The sequence below is a fragment of the Perissodus microlepis genome, chromosome 20 (genome assembly GCF_051167445.1).
Source record: "Perissodus microlepis isolate ML-2025 ecotype Zambia chromosome 20, ASM5116744v1, whole genome shotgun sequence".
In the NCBI taxonomy this organism is placed as follows: Eukaryota; Metazoa; Chordata; class Actinopteri; order Cichliformes; family Cichlidae; genus Perissodus; species Perissodus microlepis.
The window spans coordinates 22,724,171-22,750,282 of record NC_140480.1 but is presented as its reverse complement, the minus strand read 5'-3'; the positions used below and the strand labels follow the sequence as shown (position 1 = coordinate 22,750,282).

Below are 26,112 nucleotides of genomic sequence, written 5' to 3'. Positions count from 1 at the left end.
ATCTTAATAAGAGAGAGGAAGTTATTCTTTTGTCTTTGACAAAAAGTATCGACACAAACTCTTTATAAAGCATCAAAAGAAAACAATCTGAGGGTAAAAGAAAGTGTCAGAAAATTAAAATCCCAGTTGAACCAGCAAATAACAGTAGATTGACAATGAGAAAAATAATCCTACACAGGAAATCTGTGCAATAGCTCTATAAGATCAAATATATATTTGAAAGATCAGTTTTGTGGATAAACAATAAATGACAGGTTGTTACATATTAATCACACTTTGAACGTGTCTTCCTGTTAAACATTTATCAGTTAGGTTAGCAATGCAGCTGAAGATCATTTTTAAGGAATATAAAGTTTTTCTGGTGCACTACAAAGATAAGAAACTTTAGCCTGCGGTTCAGCAGTGACAGTGAGTTTCAGCGCCACACCATAATGCATTTACCTACCATATTCAGGTACAGATCCATCTCCCCGTTTGAGGACGAGCCGTGCCCTCCGACCACCATTCTTGATCAGTTCGATGGCACGTGAGTGCTTCATGTTCTTTGTGCTCTCACCATTAATCTCCAAAATCTCATCTCCCACCTGAAAACAGAGAGGCCATGTTACTGTGGCAACTGGCTAAAGGTAGGGCTTCATCGACACTGTGCAAAAAAGAAATTTAGTACATGAAAATGTATTTTGACAGAGAATCAAAATAAAAGAACCCAGATTCTTACCCTCATCTTGCCATTTCTTACAGCAGCCCCGTCCTCTGCTAGTCTTAACACATATAGGTCCATGTTGTACTCCCGGCCGCCTCTCAAGCTAAAGCCAAAACCTTTACTGTCTCGCTCGAGGTCCACAGAGTAGAACTCTGCATCCTAAAAGATAGAAAAGGGTTGACAAAGAGAAAGTCACAGAGACACCAGAGTGACTAATCCATAGTTCAAAGAGTCAAAAGGTGATTTCAAACTTAAGGGCTAATCAAGCCCTGTCCCAGAAAAAACTCAAAGTGTCAATGGCAGTGCAATACCTTCAAATGCATGAATAATTAATGATGCATGAGCCTGTGAGCTGGGTACAGATCACTGAGGGAAGGGCACCGCAAGGGCTGGACCCAAAACTTACCTTTCTCATGAAAAAGTTAAGAGTTATGGAATCTTCCAGTGCATGGAAGAACATGGTAGTGTGTGTAGGGGGGGGGGGGGTATCTGTATGTAATAAGGATTATTTGAATATTTGACACAAAAATATTTATACCATCCACATGTGGTACATATCTCTCCCCCCCCCATGTTTACTTGCGCTTTTCTTTCTCCCTCTTCTGGCCTGAAATGGAATATTGCAGCACTGCCATCTATTGATCAGAAAATAGCGTGGTACCACTGCCTGCTTTTTGTAATGCATCACATGTGTAGGGGCTCCTCTCATTTTCTTTCTCATGCAACCTTAAAACCACTATCCACTAATTTTACAGTATGACCTACTTTTCAGCTGACAAGTAGTGGAAATACATTAAGGTGACATTCCACAGAGGAGTGGAAGATTCTATTGCGGCCATAATGATCCTTTTATTTCCCTTTGATAATAACTGTAGCATATCTTACTGCATGTTACTGATAGATTGAAGTAAAATGGTGATGACCATTAACTATGGATGAAAAATCCATTCTTACCTGTGTGGTCAGAGATTGTGTGGGAGGAGGAGGTGGAGCTCCTTTTGACTTTGGGTTATTCCTTGGGTTATAAAAAACAACAACAACAACCTGTTAATACATGTAATGCATAGATATTGTGCTGTATTTACGGCTACATCATTCGCCACAACAGTGAAACCACTGTCAGGTGAAGTGAAACATTATCTCATTACAGTGCAATATTCTGTCACCTACATACTGTTACTGGACACGTGACCCAGTAGATAACTTTCTCTTTACTCAGCGTCTAGGCCCTCTTAAGTCTAATTTTTGCTTCTTTTTTTTCTTTGTTTGCTTTGAATTTCATGATTTGGCTGTTTGGCTGTGCAAATAGTTGGAACAACTATTTGCCCTGAGATTGGCTCTCGTTCACAGTCTGCCTTTTGTCCCGTGTCTCTGGCAACCTGGGCCCGAGTCTGAATCTGTCAGAGGTTTGTTCCTGTTAAAAGGTTGTTTTGTTTTTTCCTTCTCACTGTCACCAAGTGCTTGCTGTTTGATTGTTGGGGTTTCTCTAATATTTTAGGGTCTTTGCCTTAAGGCGACTGTTGTTGTGATTTGGTGCTATATAAATAAATTAAAATTGAATTAGTAATGAGTTGGTTGCAAAAGTCCGCTTAGTCACGATGTCATTTTTGCAGTTTAATTGCCACTGTGCAGAAACTACGTCAATCTTTGTGGAAGAACTTCTATTTAAATCTACAAGGCTCTGGCTTGACAGTGAATGTAAGTAGTTAATGTGAATTTCTCTGTAATCAGAGACGCAACAGATGGCAACAGATTTTAAATCTTCAATGATTTATCACGGCTAACTGCTGTATTATCACAAAAGGATTGCTTGTAATTGCCAACTTAACTCCTTTTAACTGCAAACCAGTAGCAGAGTGAGACACTGACTTGTCTTATTATTGCTGTCTTTATGCTCCTAAGTCTGAAGACAGCAAGTAGTTGCAGGCCCAGTCTTTCAATCAACCATTTCAAACAAAGCAAGATCACATTTTGCGCATGTTTACATAAACATTTATTCATGGAAATTAAAAAACAAAACAAAACAAAACAAAAAAAACCAAAAAAAACCACACATCGTCACCTACCGGGAGTCTGCAGACTGAGGTGTGTGTGTGGTGGTGATAGTGGCGATCTTCTCAGCGTTTGTCAGCAGAGAAGCATTGGAAGATTCTGAAAAGAGAAAATACAATAAGGAGATAAACAATATAAAACAAAGTGACTACTTTTGTTAAATGCATTTGCCTGTAGCTGCGTTTTAAAAAGATACTCTGGAGAACAAAATGTTAGTCTACAAGAGTCCCCTGAACCACCCACAGGCAGTTCTATTCAACCTGATGCTAACTGCCTGTGATGCTGTCATTTGCCATTTACTCATGTACAACACTGGCCCCACTGCACGAAAGAAAAATAGCATTAAAGGAAAAGAAAAAAAAATGACATGTATCATTTTGATTTAGTCGTTGTTCCAGGAGGGCAAAAAAAATTTAATAAGAGCAAGAATGACTGTCTTTTCTTGCTTTTCTGTTGTATCACAAACAAGCAGCACATGTATAAGTTACCTGCGCCACTGATAGGAGTACAGCTCTGTCTGCAAGAACATCAGCCTGACTCATTTGTCTTAGGCTCCTTACTCACTCATGCCTACTTCCCTCCTTACTTAAAGAAATACGACTTCCTTGCAGCCACCTCTCACTTTCTCTGAGGCACAGGGCTTTCTAAAGCCACACTACCAAACTTTGCCTTGTGATTCTTCATGAGTGAGTTGCTGAACATGTGCGCGTGGGAGTTTGTTCCCACCTCTGTCACCTCCCATCTTCATTAAGCTTCATTTTATGTCTCTACGGCGTATGTAGCTGCGTGGCTCTTTGCGATGTCTGCATGAGCTGACCAATGGCTCAGTCTTTAACATGCACTTTGTGTCAGCGCTTGACATATTTTTGCCAAAACGTGGAGCTTTGAGTCACAAACTGCTTGTGCTGCAATATTGTGCAGTTCCGTTTCTTTTTCTAGGCTAAGCTGAAGAGCTTAACACCATCAGGAAGCACTTGATTAAATGTGAGCAGTGTTTTTAATCCGTTAAAAGTGACAACAAATCCAGAAAATAAAATAAACCAGAAACTCGGGGGGGTGGAACGAAACTCGGGAAGTGTTATGGCAGTTTCTGGGGGCAACTTCACCTTACTCCTACTCAGTGACTCACTTTCAGGAGACGAGGGTTCACACCCTCGTGAAAAGTGCTCTCGCCTGTGAACAGAGTCAGTGCCCTTTGCTTCCCACCACAACCATGAATAAGTCACATCACACTGCATTATGAAACAGCCATCGTGAGGCTGGAAGCCATCGCACGCCTTACCATCACCGGGGATGATCCTGAGCGAGACTGTGTTCCCGGCTTCCTTGATCAGGTTGACGATGTCAGAGTGCGACTTGTTGGTGATGGAGCAGCCGTTAACGGCCAGTATTCGGTCCCCGACTTTCAGCTTCCCGCAGCGGTCCGCCGGGCTGCCCTCAATGATGCGTCCTATTTTGTGGGGCATGGCCACACAAGCATTTCCAGCTTTTGTGTTAATAAACACGTTTGTTTTGTGTGTACATTTTGCACGTCATGATGATTTGTTCGATTGTGTTGATTGGTTGTATCGATTTATAGTTTGGAAAAAAAAGAAGAGAGAAAGAAAACAGGGAGAAAGAACGAAGAAAGGTTAATTATGCAAATCATTGCGTCCCAGTTCACCCACAGAAAACCAATAAAGCTGAGGACCTGTTGAAAAATACATATGCACTGTAAAGTATGAGGAGAACAATATAATTTACAGGCTCTTTGGGACAATGCAGATGATGTGGTAATCAATGAGCAGTGAAGCAGGTGGAGCACCACTCCTGTTAGATATTCAACTAAGTGAGCTTGACCAGCTCCGAAATCAGATGAATTTGGATATGTAGATGTTCAGACTATACTGCAGTTGGAGTTTAGTCAGTGCAAATGCTGCAAGAAATACTTGCAGCAGCAGATTGACAGTTTTCAACACTGCACGTCTCGTTTACACAGAAGCTTTAAACAGACCCAGGGGATCTCCAGCTCTTCTCACCCTCACTCCATGTTTTTCCCTTTATCTCCGCTGCTCACGACACTTTTCCCTCCAGTGTTTTTTGCGGCATCCATATTTATTACATCACCTTAGTTTACCCTTCTTGTGTCTCGATTAAAAAAAATGCAGTTGTATTCTGTCAGTCTATCTAAAAAATGAAATATGGGACAGGGTGTGTCAAGGATTTAATACCCAATCTGTTAAGCACAACACTAACCCCCAGGTCATGGGGGTAGGAAATGGGGGGGCGCAAATGGACTCGTGCAAAGTGATTTATGCATCACTGATGTATGGGAGACAGAATCAGCTGAAATTGCTCTATTTTCTCCACCAGAGCTTTAAAAAAAACCCATCTAGCCTCCTGGAAGAATCCTTGCAGCAATGTCATGCCATGTTTTTATTTTTGTTTGGGCTTTTTTTTAGTAATACACATTCCTCTTTCAGTTTTCAGCTCGTGTCCCACATGGTTAGAATCCATTAAAGCAGTGAGTGCAGGATGCTACAGCGTGATCCTAGATCAGTGAGTGAAAGCACAAAGTCAATTCATCTCATTCTCCTGAGAGGAATAGTGACAGAGCAGAGAAGGGGGGAGCACAGCGAGGAAGCAGCAAAAACAGGCACCTCAAAAGTAGAAGTAGTCTAGACGTGGTTGTTGACTAGCACCGTCACAGGTGTCATTATAAATAACTCATTAATTCTTGCATCGCATTTTGCAGAGCGACGCCCTCAGCCTGTGGGATCAATGAAATATTCCCCAGGCACTCAGCATGGGTAACGTGTCATCCATTCTTGTGTTATGCCTATGACAGACCACAGTACATCATCATAATGGCTACTACACAGGGGACCTTGCTATGACATTCATGTTTGAAATTCATCACTCAGAGGTTAATACCAAATTTGTTCAAGGACGTCTACAATTCCTCATCAGTGCCTGCCTCACGTTAATACATGTGATTCTGCTTTTTTGCTGCGGTACATAAATGGTACGGACAGCTATGGACTGTGCCGAGTATATTTCAATTACATGCTGAATGAATTGGTGAGGGCACCTCCGAGGCATCAATGTGTGATGATGGCGTTTGTGATAAAGCTGCAGCCGGTTCGATCCTGAGAGAGTGCACTCGCACACGAAGGGTTCCTTTATCCTTAAGCTTATGATAGTCTGTGACCTCAGTCTGTGGCATTAAGCACCCTCCTGTTAAACACCTCCCCCCTGCTGCGTATAAGCAGGGGAAACTCAGTGGTAAATATAAAAAAATATGTTAATTCTGCCAGGAGATAGCATCAATCATTTAACTTTGTAGTGCTTTCATACTTTGTATGGATGTGTTTTGCTGGAGGCAGTTTCATGTACCACCTGTCAGTTTCTTTGGGATGAACTGTTTTGGCTTTAGTTGTAATAAAGAAAAAAAAAAAAACACACACTCTAGAACGTACTAAAGTTTTTTAAAAGTGTTGATGTATTTTTTTCTTGCCCTCAAAATGCAGTAATTCTGGGTATACACCGTTTTTGTCTCTGAAGCTGGTGATCGGGGGATAATCTATAAACTAAATTGAGCACAAGATGCTGTTCGGTGCTTTTTTTAATTACAGAAGTTTCCATTTATTCCGTCATTTACTCATTATAATCATTTCAGTACATTCTTAATAGTCACTGGCATACACACGTGTGCGTTTGTATATGATCATGACCGGAATTTTGCTTATTTTTGAATTTTTTGCCCATCCTGCTCACAGCCAGAAAGTGAATTAATGACAGAGACATAAGGATAGAAGAAGATGAAAACATCACTTGCACCAATTCAAATTACAAATGCCCAAACAATCAAACTGTTAAATCTGATTAATGTCTAAATTGAACTGTCTGTAGCTTTGAAGACAGAGCCGGGGTATAGTAAACAAAATAATTTCTCTTGTCAGACTGAATTGAAGTCGCTGTCAATCTCAACTAGCTGCAGTTCAGTCTGCCTCGCTTACCAAAGGTGGTTCCAGCATCGGGCCTGGAAACTGATGACACGATGACAAAACCGAATCCTTCGTTCTCTCCTCGTTGGATCTCCACATCGTACGGTTGCAGGGAGGCCGGCACTACTGCGCTACCGCTGCCTCCTCCGCCACCACTGCCGATGCCACTGGTAGATCCACTTCCAGAACTGACAGTGTTGAGTGAGTTCTGGCTCCCCTGGGGGGTCCGCTTGCCCTCTGTTAGACTCGGTGCCTGGGTGCTGCTGTGGTGGGAGGATGCTGGTGATGGAGGGACATCACCTTCTCCTTTTGAAACTTGGGATGAGGGGAGTGAGAACAGACTACATTTCAAGCAAGAAGCGTGTGATATATTTGCATAAAATACATGTGACTGTGCGCGAGTCATGCATGAAAGTTTTATCTAAAACTTTCCTCACCTCCATATCCAGGGCTCTTGCGTCTGACAGTGAGGTTGACATGACCCTGTTTGGCGGCCTGCTGCATCAGCTGCACCACCAGCTGGTGAGACTTGCCCACTACTGCTGTGCCGTCCACACAGATGAGCTCATCGCCCGACCGCAGGCGACCATCCTCATCTGCTGCCCCGTACTTTACTATATGCCCTATGTAGATCTGCCAAAGGGAAAGCACATCAAATGCATGATGTAAATGTATTGCTACAGAATAATTGCATTAGCTTAGAAAACAAAAGATCATTCAAGACACACCGCACTGAATCTGTGTGATTTATACAGCAGCTTATCAAAGTTTCCCGTTTCAGTACTTCAAAGTATTTGTGGCTGACACAGGAAAAACCAAAAAGGCCGGTGCAGCCTATTGGGGCGGTGGAGAAACTAGTGTGCTCTAGGCATTGTGTGGGAGAGTACACACAGGTCTGCCAGAAACAAGTGCACAAATACCATGCAGCATGTTTGGCACAAACAACAAGTACTAACTCCTGTGGGGCAGACCTGAAACCTGCTGCCATTTTATTTCACTATCTGCCTTCCATTCGTCTTCTCGAAACCTTCTTTAAGACAAATATATGGCACACAACCAGAAGGAATGGTGGATAAAGCCTTTGCTGTTCTTAACAAGCTATCTATACAAATCTCCAGAGAGCAACAGCTCCAGTTAAAGAGAGAGAGTGATGCATTAGGTCTTTCTGCTATTTGGTTTAAAGGCAGACTGAAAGAGGCACGGGAAATGTAAAACACAGCGGAAACTAATGAAGCAAAGAAACTGTTAGGGAACAGAGCATTTAGTAATGGTTGTTGTGGATGGATGTATATGTAAACAGTATTCTCATTCACAAGCAATTATAATAAACTGATGAGACTTAAAGTGAAGGAAGACTTACAGGCTCCCCAGGCTCATTTCCTCCCAATATACGAAAGCCAAAGCCTGTATCCTTCCGCCAAAGGAAAATGTCCTGCTCCTGGCAATCTGGCACTGAAACACAAGAGAAACAGTGAGGACTCTATGGACATCAACAACCAAACCCAAACCAAAGATTTGCAGGTTCTGCTCAATTTTTCCTGCTAGAATCTATTTAGACTGATCACTGGATCCTTTTTTCTCTGATCAAATAGTTCTGGCTCCTGTGTTCGCTTGATTATGGCAAATCTGCTGATCAATAAGGCATTTGCATTTCTAACAGTGTCAGAATGAGAGCAGGCTGGATCAACAGCTGCTTGCCCCTGCCTCGTGCTCATGTTCAGAGCGCAAACTAGGCTGCAAGGTCTCGGGCTGTCACCTCATCACACTTGCAGACCTGAAATCTAGAACTCAACGCAGAGCCCTATTATTAGCTCTCATTTACAGTCAAGTCTTTCTTGCATGCATTAATTTATAGCATCTGCCTCCCATGCACTATTTCTGTACACACACACACACCTCCCCTCACATTTGCATGCACGGACATGGCAGACTGTGGAGGAGGACACAGGCAATTTGGTGTCAGTCTGTTCAACCCACAGGGCCAGTATGTACAGAAGGCACAGGCCATTTCTTCCTGCTCTGCCTGCTGCCTACACGGCTGCCACGCAAGGCCAGTAGTGAACCCATTAGTTTCAGCTTTCTAGGTCCCTCGATAAATTGCCTGGTGTGAATTAAACTGCAGCTGTTGGACTTGTAATTAACCCTCTGCTGACCCGCAACTATAGAGTAGTGATCAAAGCTCGATGTAACTAACAGTGCTGCTTTGTGACGCTTCATCATGCAACAGGTAACATGAATTCCCAAAAGCTCACCTTTCAGCCACACTGCTCTGCCACTGAAACTGTGCTCTTCTGGTGGATGCATGAATGCACCTACTCAAAAATTCAAGGTGGGTTTACTCTTATGTGGCAGCATGCACATGAATAAACATGGAAAGAGACAGAATCTGGGCCTCTTTTTCATTCGGCGTCTCCCTCTCTTGTTTCATTGTGTCGCCTCTCCTCCCCCACTCAATGGAAAAAAGGCTAGAGCTCCTTCAGGGGTTATCAAACAGATATACCAATCAGCTACAGCTTAAAGCAGACCTCTCCAGGCCCAGTTAATATTTAATCAGCAGCAGTCCTAGATTCTACAGGCAGCCATGATTGTTAATGCACTGCAATACACAGGATGTGGGCAGCTTGCACATCTGGCTGGGAACAGTCACAAATGTGTGACAAGCTAATGCAACAGACTTGCCAGAGACATCACTCTCTCTATTACAATGCAATCTCTGGCAATACTGAGGTTTATTTCACAGCCCATACAAATCCATCCTCCTCTTAAGTATCACCAGTGGTCCCAGTACAGGAGGCGTGAACGATGTAATTCAGCCAGAACGGGCGAGTGGAGTGCTTCTTTTTGAGGATATCACACACTCCTCTATTTCTTGCAGACTCTGCCATTAGAAACACATAAGTGGTTTGACACCCTTACAGTGTTACCCAATGAATTATGCAAGAGTGGGCCGTGACTGCAAATGATATTGTGGAATTTTATGTGGAGACTGCCCACTTTCTAGTGTTCCAGTTTTGAATTTTCTGTTTTCCCTTCAGTAAACATGGCACAACACATAACTGTTTGCCTACTAATAACATAAACGCTTTCTTTTATAAACTTTAGGGAAAGACGATGGTAGTTGCACATCATCCTTTGGAAAACCAAACCGGGTGCACTCGCATTTCACATCCCAGAGTCTGGGGATAATATCGTGTGTGTGCGACTGACATGCACAAGCGCCACAGCAGCACTCGTCAGCTGCTTTTGTGCATTTTCAAGGACACTTCTCTCTTGGAGGCACCTTTTGTCACAGGATCAGCTGTGACTGGTAAGCACACAATTGTTGAGCAAACAAACTAAAGGCATTAATGGACACAAATGCGCAGGTAAATGCATTTGCTGATCTACTTTAAACAATCAGAACCTTTTCCAGGGCGTTTTTTTGCTTCATATGGGTCAGCATAGTGGGAATCTTTTCTCCTACCTACATGTCTAATCCACTAATCACACAGTAGAGCTTTTTACATACCACTAAACTGACATTGCTTACTTACCTTCAATTAAATAATGTTAAATATCATAGCATAGAATTTATAGAATAGAAGCCCGCACACAAAGGAAGGAAAACATTAAAAAAATATGTGTCGAAAAGCCTCAGATCTTTAAGGAGATTATTTTTTCCTTTTCGTTTTCATCTTGAATCTAAGCCATCGCGTCTATACTGACAGGCTGTACTCATTCTTACAGACGGTAAAAAAAGAATAAAGAATAAGTCCTCCTGAATTTTTAAACTCTAAAGTCTGCAAAATTTTCATATTCTTCAAAAAATTAAAGAAAATACTCACGTCGACTCTCATACATGCTCCTGGACTGTGCCCAGATCTTAAAGGGGTCTGGCTTCTTCTGGAGGGTGAGGGTGCCATCTGCGGGATCCTGAGGGGGCAGACCTGGCAGGGGCTGGGTGGGGGCAGCAGGAGTGGGAACCACCGCCTCACTGGGCATGACAGAGGGTGGGTGGCTGGGAGAATCAGTGTGGGTGCTGCGATGACTGCACACACTGTGCTGGGAGCTGCTCTGGCTATCTTTTCTTTCTAGCTGGTGCTGGGTGGACAGAACAGAGAGAGGGAGAGAGAGAGAGATTGAGGTGTGTGTATATAAGCGATGGGGGCGGATATAAACATACATGCAGAAGATGGAGATAGAGGGCAGAGAGACGAGAAGAAAGAAAGAGTAGAAAGTGAGTCAATGTTAAGGGTGACATAGAGGACAAACAAGACTACTTAGAAAAAGAGTTGATGGAGGACAAAAAGAGAGAAAAGTATCCAAGGTCATCTTTTTTAGATGCAGCAGAACATCTCCCACTTTGACAAAAAAAAAGAAAAAATCTCGCCTTGGTTTCCATGGTTGCGAGACAAAGACAGACAGAAATATGAGGGAATTTTAATGAACAAAGATATTGCCTTTTATAAACCCTGTGATTCTTTGTTGATTGCAGAAGGTTCTCTGCATGAAAACAGAATCAAGGTTGGTCTGAGTTGAAACAGGAATGTGTGCCATCTGGTTTGAAAGCAAACTAAAATCTCAGCTGTAGAGAAAATAACCCACTGAAATTGGTGTGCAGAGTCGGTCGTTTTAACTGAATTTTTTTTTTTGGTTTACTTCACGGTCATAATCACATGACAAAATAAGATGAAACAGTCATAGTTAATTCTATCTGTTTAAGCATCAATGAAAATAACACCCATAGCACTGAATGCTTGGTTTGAGATAAAGAGAACTACGTTTTTATGGTCTAATAATGCAGTTCTATACCTCAACTTTTTGTTCTGCTCCTGTAAACAGAAAACGTGCATAGATGTTATCATGTTATTATTTGCTGATGTTCTTTTTTAACAGGTTATAACTTTAAAAATGTTCCTACGGATAAAATTACTAATAATAATTCTAATACTGAAAAAGCACAAATGTGACTACTTAATCACTTTTTCTGATATGAATAACAAAAAAATGAAAAGATATAGAAGTCTCCCAGTCTCTCACTTATCACACTATATGAGATGAAGGGTCAAATTCCAGTAATGCACTGCATTACAGCCATGTGAAATTGACTTCTTGTTTGATCACTGCAGACTTGCTTAATGAGTTGAGACAGCACAGTCTCTCTTGCATATGGAAGTTTACTGTGAGCATCTATTTAGATGCTGAACTGGAGGCAAAGCGGTTGTTCTGGGCTGACATGAAGTCGCATGCAGCGTGACATTTCACTGACATAACACAGAGGGAGGGAAAACTGGCTTTTCTTCAGTGGAAAGCTAATCCAAAGTGACAGTCAGGCTAGGCCACTATTAGTCCCACTCAACCCCCTTACAGTGCCCACCCCCTCCTCCATCCGCCACACCATGTGATCTGAGTAGGTGACACCCACAGCTCTGACGAATGCCATTTTGAAACTAATCCTAATCCCAATATCCAGCAAGCTGAGGTGAGGCTTTTAATGTTGATGAAGAGAAACTGGTGCAAGGGTGCAAGGATTTCTGCTTCTCAAGTGGGAGGAATTGAACCTGCAACTCAACTTGGTGGCTCTCAGGGGGTAAAACAGGGTGACAGTAATTTGAGACTGTACTGATTTGTTATCAGGCTGATGAGTTGTAAAAACAAAGAAACATTTGCTTTTTGGACTCTTGAATACCTGCACTGGCCCACAAAAGACCCCTCACATTGCCCATCCAGTTTTTCTAGTCTCTTTTCTCTTATCAATAACATCTACAAGACACTTTACAATCTATCAAAGTCCCCCATCCAGCTTCCCCAGCTCCCTAATTGTTTGATTCCAGTGCACTTTGGAGACATTGCCCCGTTTTCCCTCCGAGTTAGCCTCAGTGCTCCCTTTTTTATCTGTGGGCCATCACAGGCATTCACTGCTGTGGGCCAATCCATTTTTCTCGTTCTCCTCCTTTTTCTCTATCTTTTCTTCATGCTTCTTTCTCCCATTCTCCCTCGTCTGAGGCTGTGTGCCCTCCCCAACAGCTGGTCAATGTTACACTGCTCTGCCTAGGCTATGCTTAATCAGTCACAGGATGGCAGCATGGCAGGAGCGGAGGGATGTAAGGAGAAAGCGAGACAAAAAAACAGATGACAAAAAAGCAGAAAAAAAACCCTGAGAGAAGGATGTAGGGAGAGCCAAAGTGTCAGACTGGGAACGAAGTAAAGAGATATGATGGCAGTAGGAACAATGGGAAGAATTTCTGAAACTGTAAAAGCGGGAGTTTGCTATTTAAAGAACAAAAGACAGACATATGATAGCTCTCTTTTCACTCAGTGGAAAGCGCAAGGAAATGCACAAACATGAAAGAGTTCATAGTACTCACCACCAGCTTTGGACTCCTCTTGGCTGGCACCACTCCTGCAAAACATCGGCAGAGAGACAGAGAGAGCATTAATGACCTGCGGTGCTCTTGGCTTGTCCCCTCTTATTAAAAACTCCCCAGGACAAACGGATGAACCCTTGATTCCTGCTGCAGAGCAGAGCGCAACTGGCCCGGTTCTGTCTCCTCTTCCTCCTCCTCTCTGTTGCTTTCTCTCTGAGCAACACACTGCGCTAGGCTGCTCGCTAATCTAAGTGATCTCCGCCCCCCTACGCTCCACTCCGCGCTCTCACCCGTGCTGCTAGAAGAAGAGCTACTGATCTATCCGCATTAGACGGGCTGACCGCCTGCCGCAGCCTTGTACTGCTGGTACAAGCTACAGGTCCTCATAAGCAGCCACAGTCCTGCCTCCACAGCCTGCACAGCAGCCGTCTCCGGCACGAGAGTAAGGGCTCAGCAGTTTACCAATCATGTCAAAGGAAAGCCCGAGTTTCTGCCTTACTATGCACATCCTCTTTGTAACTACAGAGCTGTTTTCTCTCTTCTCAACTCCACTGTTTAACTCAGTGCTTACAATGAGAAGGTTTCCCTCTCTGCCCTTCTTCTTGTTCCCTCCACCGTCTCTTCATATGTGCACCATGACTTGTTGTGCCTCTATCCCTCTCTCTCCCTCCCTCTCTCTCTCTCTCATATATGTGCCAGTTAATACAGTGTTAAGAATCACCAAGACGATCAATCTCATTTGTGCTAATGAAATATTAATACATGGAGCCAGCTGTCAGGAGAGATGTTTCACAGCAGACTAATATACATTCCAACATAATAGCCTTTCCCCACATCCATCACAATCAAACAGTTATTCAGTGGGTATGTTCCTTTACCTCTAACACCAACCTATCGGCTCAGACTCCACCTGACTGCTTTGACCTACACACAGCTTGTGAATCGCTTTCCAAGAACGCTATTTTCCTGTCTTAAATCACCTTTGCCCGTCTCTTACTACGGCACAGTGCGCTGAGACAAAAATAGACAAATGAATGCATGAACGACGTGAGGCGGGATCGGGACAAGGAGTTGCCGTTGCCACGGCAATCAAGTCCTTCTGTATACAACGATGGCAGTCCGTTTTGTTAAGCATAAGAATTGAGCAGCAGTGCAACATATCTATATTAATTGCAGACCTTTGATCTGTTGCAGACAACTCCTCCATCTATGCTGTCAAGACCAATACAAATATAAAGCAGCTAACGGACCGGCACATGCAGGGATTATTAATGGAAACTTCCAGTGACATTAAAACACGCAACAACATGCAAGCATCCATCTTAGGCTCTTTCTGCTGCATTGGCAAAAAAATCATTAAATGTTAAAACTCTGTTGCTGCAAAGCCCCTCTCTCTACGTGATTCATAATTTATCCCTATTTTCTCTCTCCCTCTCTCTCATATTATAGGGGGGCAGCTACTGGAGCAAGTAGAACATCTCACAACTGCTGACGTGCAGAGGGATGCTTGTTTTTTGTTTTTTTTCTTGAGCGAGAGACAGCGTCAGAGTGAATGTGTGGGTGTGTCTAGCCCAGGATGGACATACACAACAAGGTCAGATGTCAATAATAATGGTTTCTTTTTACAGCACTGTGGAGCCAGTGTGGAAGGTTAGTGAAGATCCTTAACTTTTAAACAACCTCTGAAAATCTCCAAGCGGGCAACAACGTCACCATAGTCAACATTAAGGGTATAGAAATTGAACTCAACTATGGCCATACGGTTGATAAATTTGAGCACGCAACTAAAGGGGAATAGAAATTAGAGGAACAAACTCATATTGACCCCTGCTCTAAATTCATCCACCGAAGTGTGTGCCAGCTAGAACGGTAGCTTTGCATCTTCATGCGTGATGCAGTCTTTAAATCTGCTTAACTTAATCTAGCATTGTGATGTTGATGTGTTGTATACATGGAATTCAAAGTTGATTGGATCTGTTCGAATGTAACATTTATGAGCAGCCGAGGCTCAGTGAAATAAGTATGCAGATTGCATGTTTGTGCACACACGCAGCTCACAAGAAGCATTAATAAATACGTAGAGCGATACATGCTATATATGATGACGGCACGCATTCAAGAAGGTGAACGGTTATTTATGCAGAGAACACACACACACACACACACCATTTACATTAGGCACCTGTTCCATAATCCTGTTGTATTCCGGTAAAGCCATGCTCAATATTCCATAAATAAACGTAGTTCTCTTTAAAAGACTCTGAAATGATGATTAAGAACAAAAGGCCAACTTAAAAGTTAAGCATTTATTAATACTGAGACGACCTTTAGACGGAAAAACTAAAATAGCATCCATTAGCATTCATATGGGAAAGGATGTAAACAATCTAGAAGTGGTTTTGAGTATCAGTGTCTAGAAGGCAGATTCCTCTCCTTTTACAATAGAGAAGTATGCTTGTGACGTCACACAGCATTACAGATAAAGACGTTAATGGCATAATTACTGAACGACTCTCAAGCTGCACACAAGTTTCTTTTACTCACTTGCTTTGGATTCCCAGACAGTTACCTACTCTATTCTCACACTGGCGTATCTGGGCATCACATGCACGTTGTACTGGGAAGCCGGCAGGTTGAAGACTGTTTAGTGTCCAATAGTACTTTTGTATGTCTATTTTCACATTAGAAAGCTGCAATATTACAACAAACCAGTTGACATTTGTGTTCAGTAGACTGAAAGTATGCATGTAAAAGAAAATCCTCTGTATGATGGAGTAGGTTTGACCTGAGATAAGGTTTACCCCCCCCCCCCCCCCCCTCCCCTCCCCCCATTGTCATGTAGGTAGTAAATATGCATGCAGGGGGGAGCGTTCTTTTATCTTAGAGTGACAAGCAGTGAAAAAGCTTGAGGGCTTTTTTTTAAACTGAATCTGCAGCACTGTGAATGGCCCACTATTTCAATGTGCAACTGATGCTGTGGCCTTGGTGGGTCTATGCAGAGCCCACACAGAGTGAAGAGTGCGAATGGGCCTTCCTCCAGGTATTCTATAAACATGGTCAGAGGGTGTACAGCATGAGTAATGTTCTTTAGCTGAGACAAATCTGTAAATATTTGTCCCTTCACTACATATAAGAATTGTCCCATTATCCAATGGGGTTCTCTCCATTCATCTACCCTAAATGATATTGCCTTCACTTCCTCTTCATCTCTTATTGCATTTTCCTTCTAATGCCTTTATTTCCTCTCCATTTTTATTTCTCCTTTCTTCCGGGTTTTCATTTTCTCTCGTCTTGCTCTCTGTCTCTCAGGGGACAGGAGCTCTGTGCACGATTGTCATGGCAACAACGATGGGAAGACAAGATGGAGGAGTCATAGTTGGCCTGGCCTCCTTTACATAGAAGAATCATGCAGTTGAGAACACCAGATGTTATCTTTAAAGTTTTCTAAGAAAAAAATTTTTAAAATCGATTAAAATGCTAAAAGGTGTACCTTGCAATCCACACTTCCTCATTGCACATTAGTCACATGAGAGTGGATTTATTTGTACAGTGGTTTTAGATCAGGGCAGGTAAAGTGATAAAAAGTAGATAGTAGAAATTAGACTCGATTTTAGGAAAATACCCGCCTGGCTCGAGAACACTATCCACAACTATGTTTTCGATTTTTAATATCTTCTGCTATGCAGGAGTTTAACATGTACTTCCTTCACCTGTACAGGGTACTTTTGCACGTCTAATTTTAATTGCACACACATTCTGCCTTCCTCTAGATCTAGACTCCTCAAAGTGTAGCCCGTAAGGCCAATAGTGCAGCAAGAGTGTAGTGAGGAAAGAACATTTTAATCATCCATAGTTCATGTCGTGTTACTATCTAGCAGCACAGGTGGTGACCAAAGGAGGGTTTTTACTTCACCTTCCCATCTCAGAAATACAGCAGACGTTAAAACACTGCAACAACCACATCCCTAATGTTAAAAAAAAACAACCCTAAAACCTACAATGTCCAAAATAAACCACCATCCACCTACACCTAAAGTTTTTTTGTTTTACATGAAGCATTTTTATTCTGTGAAGCCATTCAGAATATGAAGGCTCTCTAAAAATCAGTCACCAGAACTTTGAAATCCTCTGCTCGAGATGTTTGATAACTACACATTTGGAGGAGCAGCGATTGCCAATGTGGCTCTGCTCATTTCACTGTTATGTCACTGCAGGGAGCATTACAGTTATTGCAAATGCACACCCAATGTGTTCTGTCACAGAGCTTCTGAACTCACTGTGCACATTATCTCACATTAACCACCACCAAACTGCCCTGACATAGTTCAGAGCAATGCTGCCTCAGAGCGACAGGGACAAACGAGTGTACGACTCCAGAAGATGTTTTCTCACTTTGTTGTGCATATGCGATAATAGAGACAACTCAATCTGACTCTTAGAAAGCAAACAAACAAAAAAAACTTAAACTATGTTCGTTTTTGTTTTGCACATTTTCTCAACCTATGAAGATTTATTTCTAGTTTCGCCACAGAATATTTTGTATTAAAAGAAAAGCAGGCTAAAAATTGCAGCCGGCGTGGGAAACAGAAAAATAGCTGTCATATTTGAATGGAAAACAATCCTGGTGATAAATCACTGTGATGTTCTGACCTTGTGATTTGCGCCTTCTCCTAAGACCGGACACTGCTGACTCTGAGTCAGACGACGCAGATTGATGAGTCACAGATGAACCGATTAAACTTCTCTTCTAGCTGAAGTCCACCTTGTTCTTCCTCCTCCTCCTCCTCTCCATCTCAAAAACCAATCCCCTCATATATGCTCCCCTTGCTGAACTTTCAGTGCTGTTCAGCAAATCTCACACTCTCTCCTCTGATCCTCCACCTCCAGTTTCTCAAAACATGATCCCCAGTTCTCATATTTCTCATCCTCTGCTTTTCCTCTTATCTCACTCTTTTTACCTCCTATAACTGTTGTTTGGGAACAATTATGTGCTAGCTACTAGCGATCCTTGAAAGGTCACAGCATAAGTCTTAGAAAACAGAGCACAAATCTCGATCAGAACAACAGTTACAACCATAAACTATTTTTCATATTTATTGGTTAATCTGTCACGTACACCTACTCATAATTTACCATAATGGCATTTTAAAATCACCTAATCGACAGTTAACGTGATCTAGTTATCGAACGGACAGCTTTTTGATAAATGCCTTCAAAGTTAATTTTCTTTTGATCAACTAAAGGTGGCTTTTTACACTCTTAAATACGTGCATTTTGCTTCCAAAGGTATCAGACTTTCTAATTTTTAAAGTGGTCTTGAGCAATAGCTCTCCAGGATTTCCCATCCTTGTACCTGACCATTTTCTGAGGAATTTCCTTTTTTTTGGGTAAGCCACTTAATACTGACCTATGAACTATTAAAGTATAAAAAGGCACCTAATTGAGGATACTGGGATAAACCAGTATTTGTGTCAAACAACTTAGCAAAGAACCAATGTTAAATTGTGTCTTTAGGCGCGTTATTACCATAAACCTTTTTGCAAAAACACATCATTTGTTACCAATTTTTTATCTAAAATCAACAAACAATCCCGAAGTTAACAGGTCTGATTTTTTGCACAAGAAATTGAGTTATTCCCAAAGAGATATTAATGCAAAGCTTGGCACATGTCTTTAAAAAAAATTAAATACAATTTGAAAAAACAAACAAACATCTATCTACAGCAGATGAACACAATCAAGTATGTCTCTAAAAACAGGAAAAAAAATCAGCAAAGATGTGACTCATCATCTTTGCTGGATTTATGGCCCCTCACTTGATCCATCTACTCATCAAAAATGGTCTCGGGCTGTCAAGAGGCTTGACTTCTTTAGGAAGGGAAACAGAAAAAAAATGGCTGAGAAGTGCCAAACTACAAATATCTGGACTGAAAAATCAGTGGCAACAGGTATTAATGGCAGGTTTTTTTCACTTTGGTTCAAATCATTGTCAGTAATGGAAGGTCAGAAGCCATGTGTGACCATGTGTAGCCTTTATAGCCATCTGTAAAACATAAGGCAGATCGAACCATGGTTAGGGACTGGATTTCAGACAGCGGTGTCAGAATCGATGGAACTATGGATGCAGGAAAGTATCATCAGATCAGTGCTATCTATCTAAATGGCAACGGCTTAAGTTTCAAACATGATAATGATCCCAAACACACTGCTAATGCAGGAAAAGCATATCTGGGTAGAAGAAAAAACTGATAATGGAACACTATCAGTCATGGATTGGCCTCCTCAGAACCCAGACCTCATTATTTAAAGATTGTGGGATCATCTTGATAGAGAACGGAACAAAAGGCAGCCAACTAACTTCCTAAGAAGAGCTTTGAGTGTCCTTCAAGAAGCCTAGAGAACTATTCCTGAAGACTACTTGAAAGAAACATGCAAAGGCAGATTTATATAATGTGTGCTCAACAGTCACTTGAACAGCTACTCTGATAGTATCATAAGATGGTCTTTAGTGAAATTTGCATTAAACACACTTCAAAGATGTTGCATTGGTCAGCGCACACTGCATGCTTGCAGATGTAAGTCACATTGTAACAGTTTTGTCCTTCTCTCTGAATTTTGCTCGAGGTCATCTTTTGTCATCAAAGCTCTGAACTGGCAGTCTTTGTTTAGAGGCTTTTACGAGGTTTATCTCACAGTTATCAATGTTATTCTCAGACAGCAGCCCTGCGCTAGACTGGCAGCCTATTCAGGGTGTACCCCACCTTTCACCCTATGACAGCTGGGATAGGTTCCAGGTACCCCGTGACCTTGAACTGGATGTCAGCTGTTAACAAAAGGTATTAAGCAGCAGCCTGTGGTTGTGTACTTTGTCCTTCATCACCTGGTCACTCACCTGATCCAACAGTAATGGCAGGTTGATATCAAACATAATGGAGATGATCTACGTTGCTGTCAGTCACCAGTGACTGCCTATGGCCTCCTCCTTACTTTTGCACCTCTCCCTCTCTGCTCTGTCAGGGGGAAATACTGCTCTGCATCCATATTATTCTCTCTCCCACACTGGTCCATAATGATGCTGACATTTAACACAATACAGTGGTGTTATTCCAGCTGCAGTGCACAAGGTCAGCTCATTAGAGGACATAATTGATGTGGGGTGCAACCTGCCACTAATACAGATCTGGGTCAGCCAACATGAATGACAATTTAACAACAATAAGGACTCAACACAAACGAGGGACCTTGAATGTCATTCAGTAGCCACGTGAATACTCTAAACTCTGTCACGCAAAATGATTTGTTGACATTTCAGCGAGAGAAACGTTTAACTCCGGGTCGTTTCAGGTCAAAAGTGCAACATCTCGGAACAAGATTGGCTAGGGAGCAGATTGAGAAATGAAACGGCCACAATCACGTCAACACAACACCCCCCCCTCAAAAAAAAACAACCATTATAGCTGAAGCCAGAAGCGAAATTGTTCAACAATGACTTTTCAGGATGCTTTCAGGACCAAAGTAATTTCCAGGGTAATTTGGAAATAAAACACATCAAAACGGAAGATGAGAAGTCACACCATTCGCTCAACATGTCAAATAACTAACATCAGGTACTAAAAGTGAAGGCCGACTCTGATATACGAGTCCCTGACCTAACGTGCTCCTCCTCTCCTCCCCTCTCATTCATTCATCTCAGCTCTTACCCGTCCTCCCACTCCTTCCCACACTCATCTGCTCGTCCACAGTCATTCTAATTCATCCCATCGTCTCTTTACCTCTTCTCATTTCATCCGCTCTGGTCCGTCCAATTTTCATTCTGCCACCCACTCTCCTCCTCACTTGTCTCTGCTGCTTCCCCCCCCCCACATTACTCTTAGTGTGCCAACTGCTCAAGCTGTTGTCTGTTCAGCACTATATTCTTTTGTGTATTTGATCTCATAGCCTTTCATGTCAAAACTTGACTACCTGCATCTATTTCTCTGCCCCTGTTGATATACATTTATAAGACATGTAATACATACCTCTCTGCACCAGCATAGTGACCTCGCTGCCTCTGGGACATTTGCTCAGCAGGTCCACCACCTGGTTGTGACTCATATTTTGGACATTTCTTTTGTTGACCTCCATCAGAATATCTCCCTCCTTTAGGCCACGGCACCGCGGATAGTCCACTATTTGTTTGACCCGCTGACCCCCCCCTGTCAGGCTGTCAGCAATAGTGAAGCCAAAACCTTTGTCTCCCTTCTCCATGTGGATAGTGATGAGCTCGGGCTGGGTGGCTATGGACGAGGCCAAGGTGACCACATCGCTGGTGTAGCCGTGTGAGCCGTTAGACGCCACCTCGGCTGACGGGCTGTGCGGCCGTGGCTCACGCAAGCCGTTAATGGGTCCGGCCTGGTTGGAAGGTGGGTCAAACGTTTCCTGTCCATTGACGATGATAGGCTCTTTGTCCAATATTGCCACCGAGGTCACCAGGCTAGTGTTGGGGTCATCAGGGTCAAAGGGCAGCGGGTACCCACGACATAAAGACAGATCGACCATGGAGCCGATTGGGATGGATTGGAAGATCTTCACAACCTGAGCATGGGTGTAGCCCAGCACAATGGTGTCATTCACACTGACTATGACATCACCTGCACAAAGAAAGATCACAATATTGGTAATGTTGCCGTTTACAGTTAAAACCCCTACCAGGCCAGATTCACATTACACTGTTAGTGATATCTGGCATTAATCACAGCTGTGTGGCGGTTAGACTCAAAGAATAAAGAGATGGATTCAGGAAACGACAACACAACGTTTTTAAAAAGAAAACAGTGCCCTCTGTGGATGGTGGTCATGTACTGCACCTGTCTCCATCTTGCCATCCAAAGCTGCAGGCCCATCCAGCACTAGACTTTTGATCTGTAGAAACTCATCTGGCTCGTCTCCTCCAACCACAGTAAAACCGAAGCCGCGGCAGCTTTTCTTCAGCTTTGTGTTGATAAAGGTTCCTTTCAGCTCTGCTGGGTTTCTTGTAAAGAAAGGTTTCCCCCCTGCAGAGTGGGGCAGAAACAACTCTTGTATCCATCCGCATAACATACATTACAGAACACGAATAACTTTTAGGTGGCATGTTGGGAATTTTGTCCTTCAGATTCAGAAGTCACATGAATTTACTGCAGTTAAATATGTGATGACTATAAAAATGAAAGAAAAGGCACAGTTGTAATTTTTAGTGGAAATGAAAACAAAAATGAATGTTTTTGAAATGACTTTCCTGTTTTCACTCAAACAACACTACTGGTCAAACCACACCCACTTCTCCAGTTGGTATTGAAATTTACACGATGCATCTTTCATCATTTCTCGGTGTAAAATCATTTTAAAACATGTATTCTGAATGAATATGCCCCTAATGTTACTGCAGAATGTTCCTAAAAGTGTTGCATTTATTAGGTTGCTTTGCTTTCACAGCTCTGTTCAGTTCATCCCAAACCAACTTGATGGGTTTTAAAACTGGACACTGTGTTCGTCTGGTGTCCTTTGAATCCTACTTTCTTATTATTTTCTTTGGTTTGTATTTGTTTGCAATATACAGTATGCCTTTTTGCAGTACTACTTCCCATCTCACAATAATGCATTGATGGTCGAGGTACACATTTTTCTTCAATGCTTTGTATAATAACAGAAGTTGGGAAATTGGCAAGATTTCTTAATCCCCGACAAAGGAGCTGTTTTCTCGGAAACTGACTGTTCTATGAAATGTACCATTTAAGGCTATTAGGTGGACTGCACAGTATTTTGTACAGGATGTAGTTTTGGGACTCTTAAGAGCGCATAATGAAAAAAAAAAAAAGTAGTAAAAGGCTATTTCTCAACCAAAGCTAAAAATTCCCTCGACAAAGACACGAAATCAGTTCCAGAAGGCTTTCTGGATTGGTTTATGATCATATTTTTTCAGTTTGTTTTTCTGAAGATTGTGTGAAAAGTCCAATTTTGCTCTATTGTAAACTGTATAGAATCCTTCCAAAAATTCCTGGATTCACATCCAGATCCAAATGGACTCCAAAAATTACCTCCTGAGTAACGCCACCCACAAACAGACAAAGAAAAAGCAAGCTGAAACAACTCCTTTGAAAAAACAAATAGTAATAATATATAAAGTCTATAAATATAATGATTTACGTTTGACTCCTGTAGGGACAGGAGGTAGAGCTGGTGGGACCTGTGGGTCCCTGTAGGTCTCCAGATGGTTTGGTGCGTAGTTTGCCAGTGGAGCTGCTGCAGAGGAGTGCTCCTCTATCCACTCTGTACAGACACATTTGTATCCAAACGTTAATCCACACACGCGTGACACAGAGGTGTATTTACATGCCACACATGCACACAGAAACACTTAACAGCAAAATACACACAAACACGGAGCTGAAAGGAAGTACTATTCATACTTATCTGTACTTCTACTAGTGTTTTTTTGTCGTGTATATCATACTGTTGATCTCAGCAAATGTTATGCAGCAAAATTATATCCGTTGTCGCAAAAGCGTCATATTACAAACACTTTACACAGTCTGAGTGTTAGTACAGTTAAAACAAATGAAAACAATTAATAGAAATGGATGTTGTTACTCTGTTATTCTTTGACTTACATCATGCAAACTGTGAAATGCAGTTATCACATTTTGTGGGTTGTGGAGCGTGTGAAGAGTAATGTTTTCATGCAGTCAGTGGCACTTTTAAAAATATGCTGAGTTACTTATGAGTGAGTCACTTCTGTTCTTATGGACGTACAGGCAGCTTTCAGTGACGCCGACTTTAATTCACAGCAGTTGTGTCTGTGTTGCGTTGCCATTAGCCTGTCTGCCACTGTACTGAATTTTTTGCGTACCTTGAACAACAGTGACTTAAACTGAGTTGATCATATCTGAGTTTGAATGAATAAATAATAGACAAAGTTTACTTCTGAGATGAAAAAAAGAAGAGATACTGGAACCAATCAAATTTGCTCATGGACTGGCACAGCTAAGAAATAACAATAGAGCATATGGCTATAAAGGCAGAATACTGGCTATTGCATTAGTATAGCAAGCAGGCCAGTTAATTTGCTGCTAATATACTGCGTTTCAATGCATTTTATTACTGTTAGTGCATCATCGTGAGCCCTTATCCTCATGCATGTATCTTTGCCTCACCTCTTTCAGTCTTTTCACCCTCGACTGCCAACTCAAAGTTTTTGAATCTCTAAAGTAAACATCATTCTTGCCTTTTCATGGTAATGCAGGATAAATGATCAAATACAAAATGGCACTTATGACTATAAATCACATAAATTAAAACCTAAACATCAAAGACAACCCCTGGCTTGGGCCAGTTCTACTTTTGTGAAACGTCCTTATGAGAATCCATTTTTAATCCTTTGGATTTCAGTAACAATAATATATATTTATATATATCATTAGTAAGTTAAAGTCGAATTAATTCAGAGACAAGAAGTCTGGCCAAAGCCCTGGATAGTAGTGGACAAACTATAAGGACATGACACTGACAGACATGAAGAAAGAAAGAAATGGTGCCGTGCCAGGGCAGGAAACGAACCTCGAATATACCGCTCACCTTCTGGAGGCTGCGGCTGTTGCTGCTGCTCAAGGATTTTTCGACGCCGCGCCTCCACCACCGGGTTCTCATATTGAGTCTTCCTGTTTATATGACTGAGACAGAGGGCGAGAGGGAGAGAGAACAAGATAATAACTTGGAGACTGATTAGTCTCAGATTCACTTAAGCAGAAAAGAGATTTGTAAAAGGATGTTTCATCTGGAGAAACCCCGTTTGTCTTTGCAAGCTGCCAATAAGGAGATTCACTTACTCTACATAGTACACCCCATACACTGGGTCATCTATCCTCTCCCATCCTGGAGGCAGCTCTGAAATAGAGAAGGTACACAGCATTGAAGACAAAAATTACATTTTAGCAGAGCTCAGTGGGATAGTTTGGTTTGGGTAACACAGTCTTTCTGTCCCACAGTTATAGGAGTAAAACTATTTCACTAGAAAGGACACGCTGCCTTTATCCCAACGATGGATTTTAACATACATGCCAAAAGGGGATGAAATTGTAGTTTTGGTTTTGTCCTGCTGAGCACTGAAAAACACTTTTCATTGTCCATGTTAAAACTTCAGCTTTATTACCAGGGGTGCACATAAGTGGTCGCAGGTGCGCATTCGCTGTCAAAATAAAAGACGCGTACCAGATAAGAAGTTGCAACGCGCGTTTGCGTACATAAGATTTTCTGGAGGAGGACAGACATTTGTTTCGAACTCTTAAAGATGTCGAAGAAGCAAGCTCCTTTAAGCAGTTAGTTTGGTGTTCCTCCACCTCCAAAGAAATGTCAGGAGTCCGAACTGCAAAAGAAGCGCGTATTCTTGGAAAAGTGGTTGCAGGAGGTGAGCTGGCTTCAAACAAATGATGAACGCACAGAGATGTGGTGCAGAATATGCTGGGAAAATCCGCAAACGCGCGTTGCAACTTCTTATCTGGTGCGCATCTTTTATTTTGACAGCGAATGCGCACCTGCGGACCACTTATGTGCACCCCTATTTATTACTTTTTGAAAAAATGTGCTTGGAGCACAAACTCTTCTCTTTTCCCTTTACATCGTAAGGATTTCAATACATGGGTACCAGTAATAAAGTATTATTAAATAACAAGCTGGATATCTCTCCAGCTGCCTGGAACCAATTTTAACATCCTCATTATGGCCAAAACACAATAACTGAGAAAATAACACCAAACAGCTTCAAACAAGACCGCAAAGGCATGTGGCTACAAATGCAGTCTGACCATTTAATAAATAACTGAAAAGCATGATGCAGTTATTTTGCTAAGTATTACCATACATTACATCACTACCTCTGTGAACACACCCCTACACATTGTACACAGACCTAACCACATTTCATGACCACGCGCCTATTAAACTGACATGTTCCCATTAAGATGTTGGCATCTCAGATCTCCTATCTCGCTGTATTTGATTTCAGACAAAG

General features: G+C 42.1%; 1 protein-coding gene across 9 annotated transcripts in view; it reads right to left on the bottom strand.

Moving 5' to 3' along the window:
- Positions 1-26,112, bottom strand: part of LOC146364522 (membrane-associated guanylate kinase, WW and PDZ domain-containing protein 1-like) — an 88,036-nt gene that overhangs the window by 4,155 nt on the left and 57,769 nt on the right. For 7 of the 9 annotated variants that reach the window (XM_084915904.1, XM_084915896.1, XM_084915897.1 and 4 more), the window contains 15 exons: positions 24,932-24,989; positions 24,663-24,775; positions 23,253-23,375; positions 21,935-22,120; positions 21,107-21,718; positions 13,089-13,123; positions 10,566-10,821; positions 8,102-8,193; positions 7,179-7,374; positions 6,754-7,056; positions 4,038-4,241; positions 2,770-2,854; positions 1,658-1,718; positions 719-862; positions 446-584 (listed from right to left, as the gene is read on the bottom strand). In XM_084915904.1, coding sequence (XP_084772030.1) covers positions 446-584; positions 719-862; positions 1,658-1,718; positions 2,770-2,854; positions 4,038-4,241; positions 6,754-7,056; positions 7,179-7,374; positions 8,102-8,193; positions 10,566-10,821; positions 13,089-13,123; positions 21,107-21,718; positions 21,935-22,120; positions 23,253-23,375; positions 24,663-24,775; positions 24,932-24,989 — 2,607 coding nt within the window. The remainder of the gene's footprint in view (positions 1-445; positions 585-718; positions 863-1,657; positions 1,719-2,769; positions 2,855-4,037; positions 4,242-6,753; positions 7,057-7,178; positions 7,375-8,101; positions 8,194-10,565; positions 10,822-13,088; positions 13,124-21,106; positions 21,719-21,934; positions 22,121-23,252; positions 23,376-24,662; positions 24,776-24,931; positions 24,990-26,112) is intronic. The other 2 variants (XM_084915898.1, XM_084915903.1) reach the window with 1 other exon arrangement.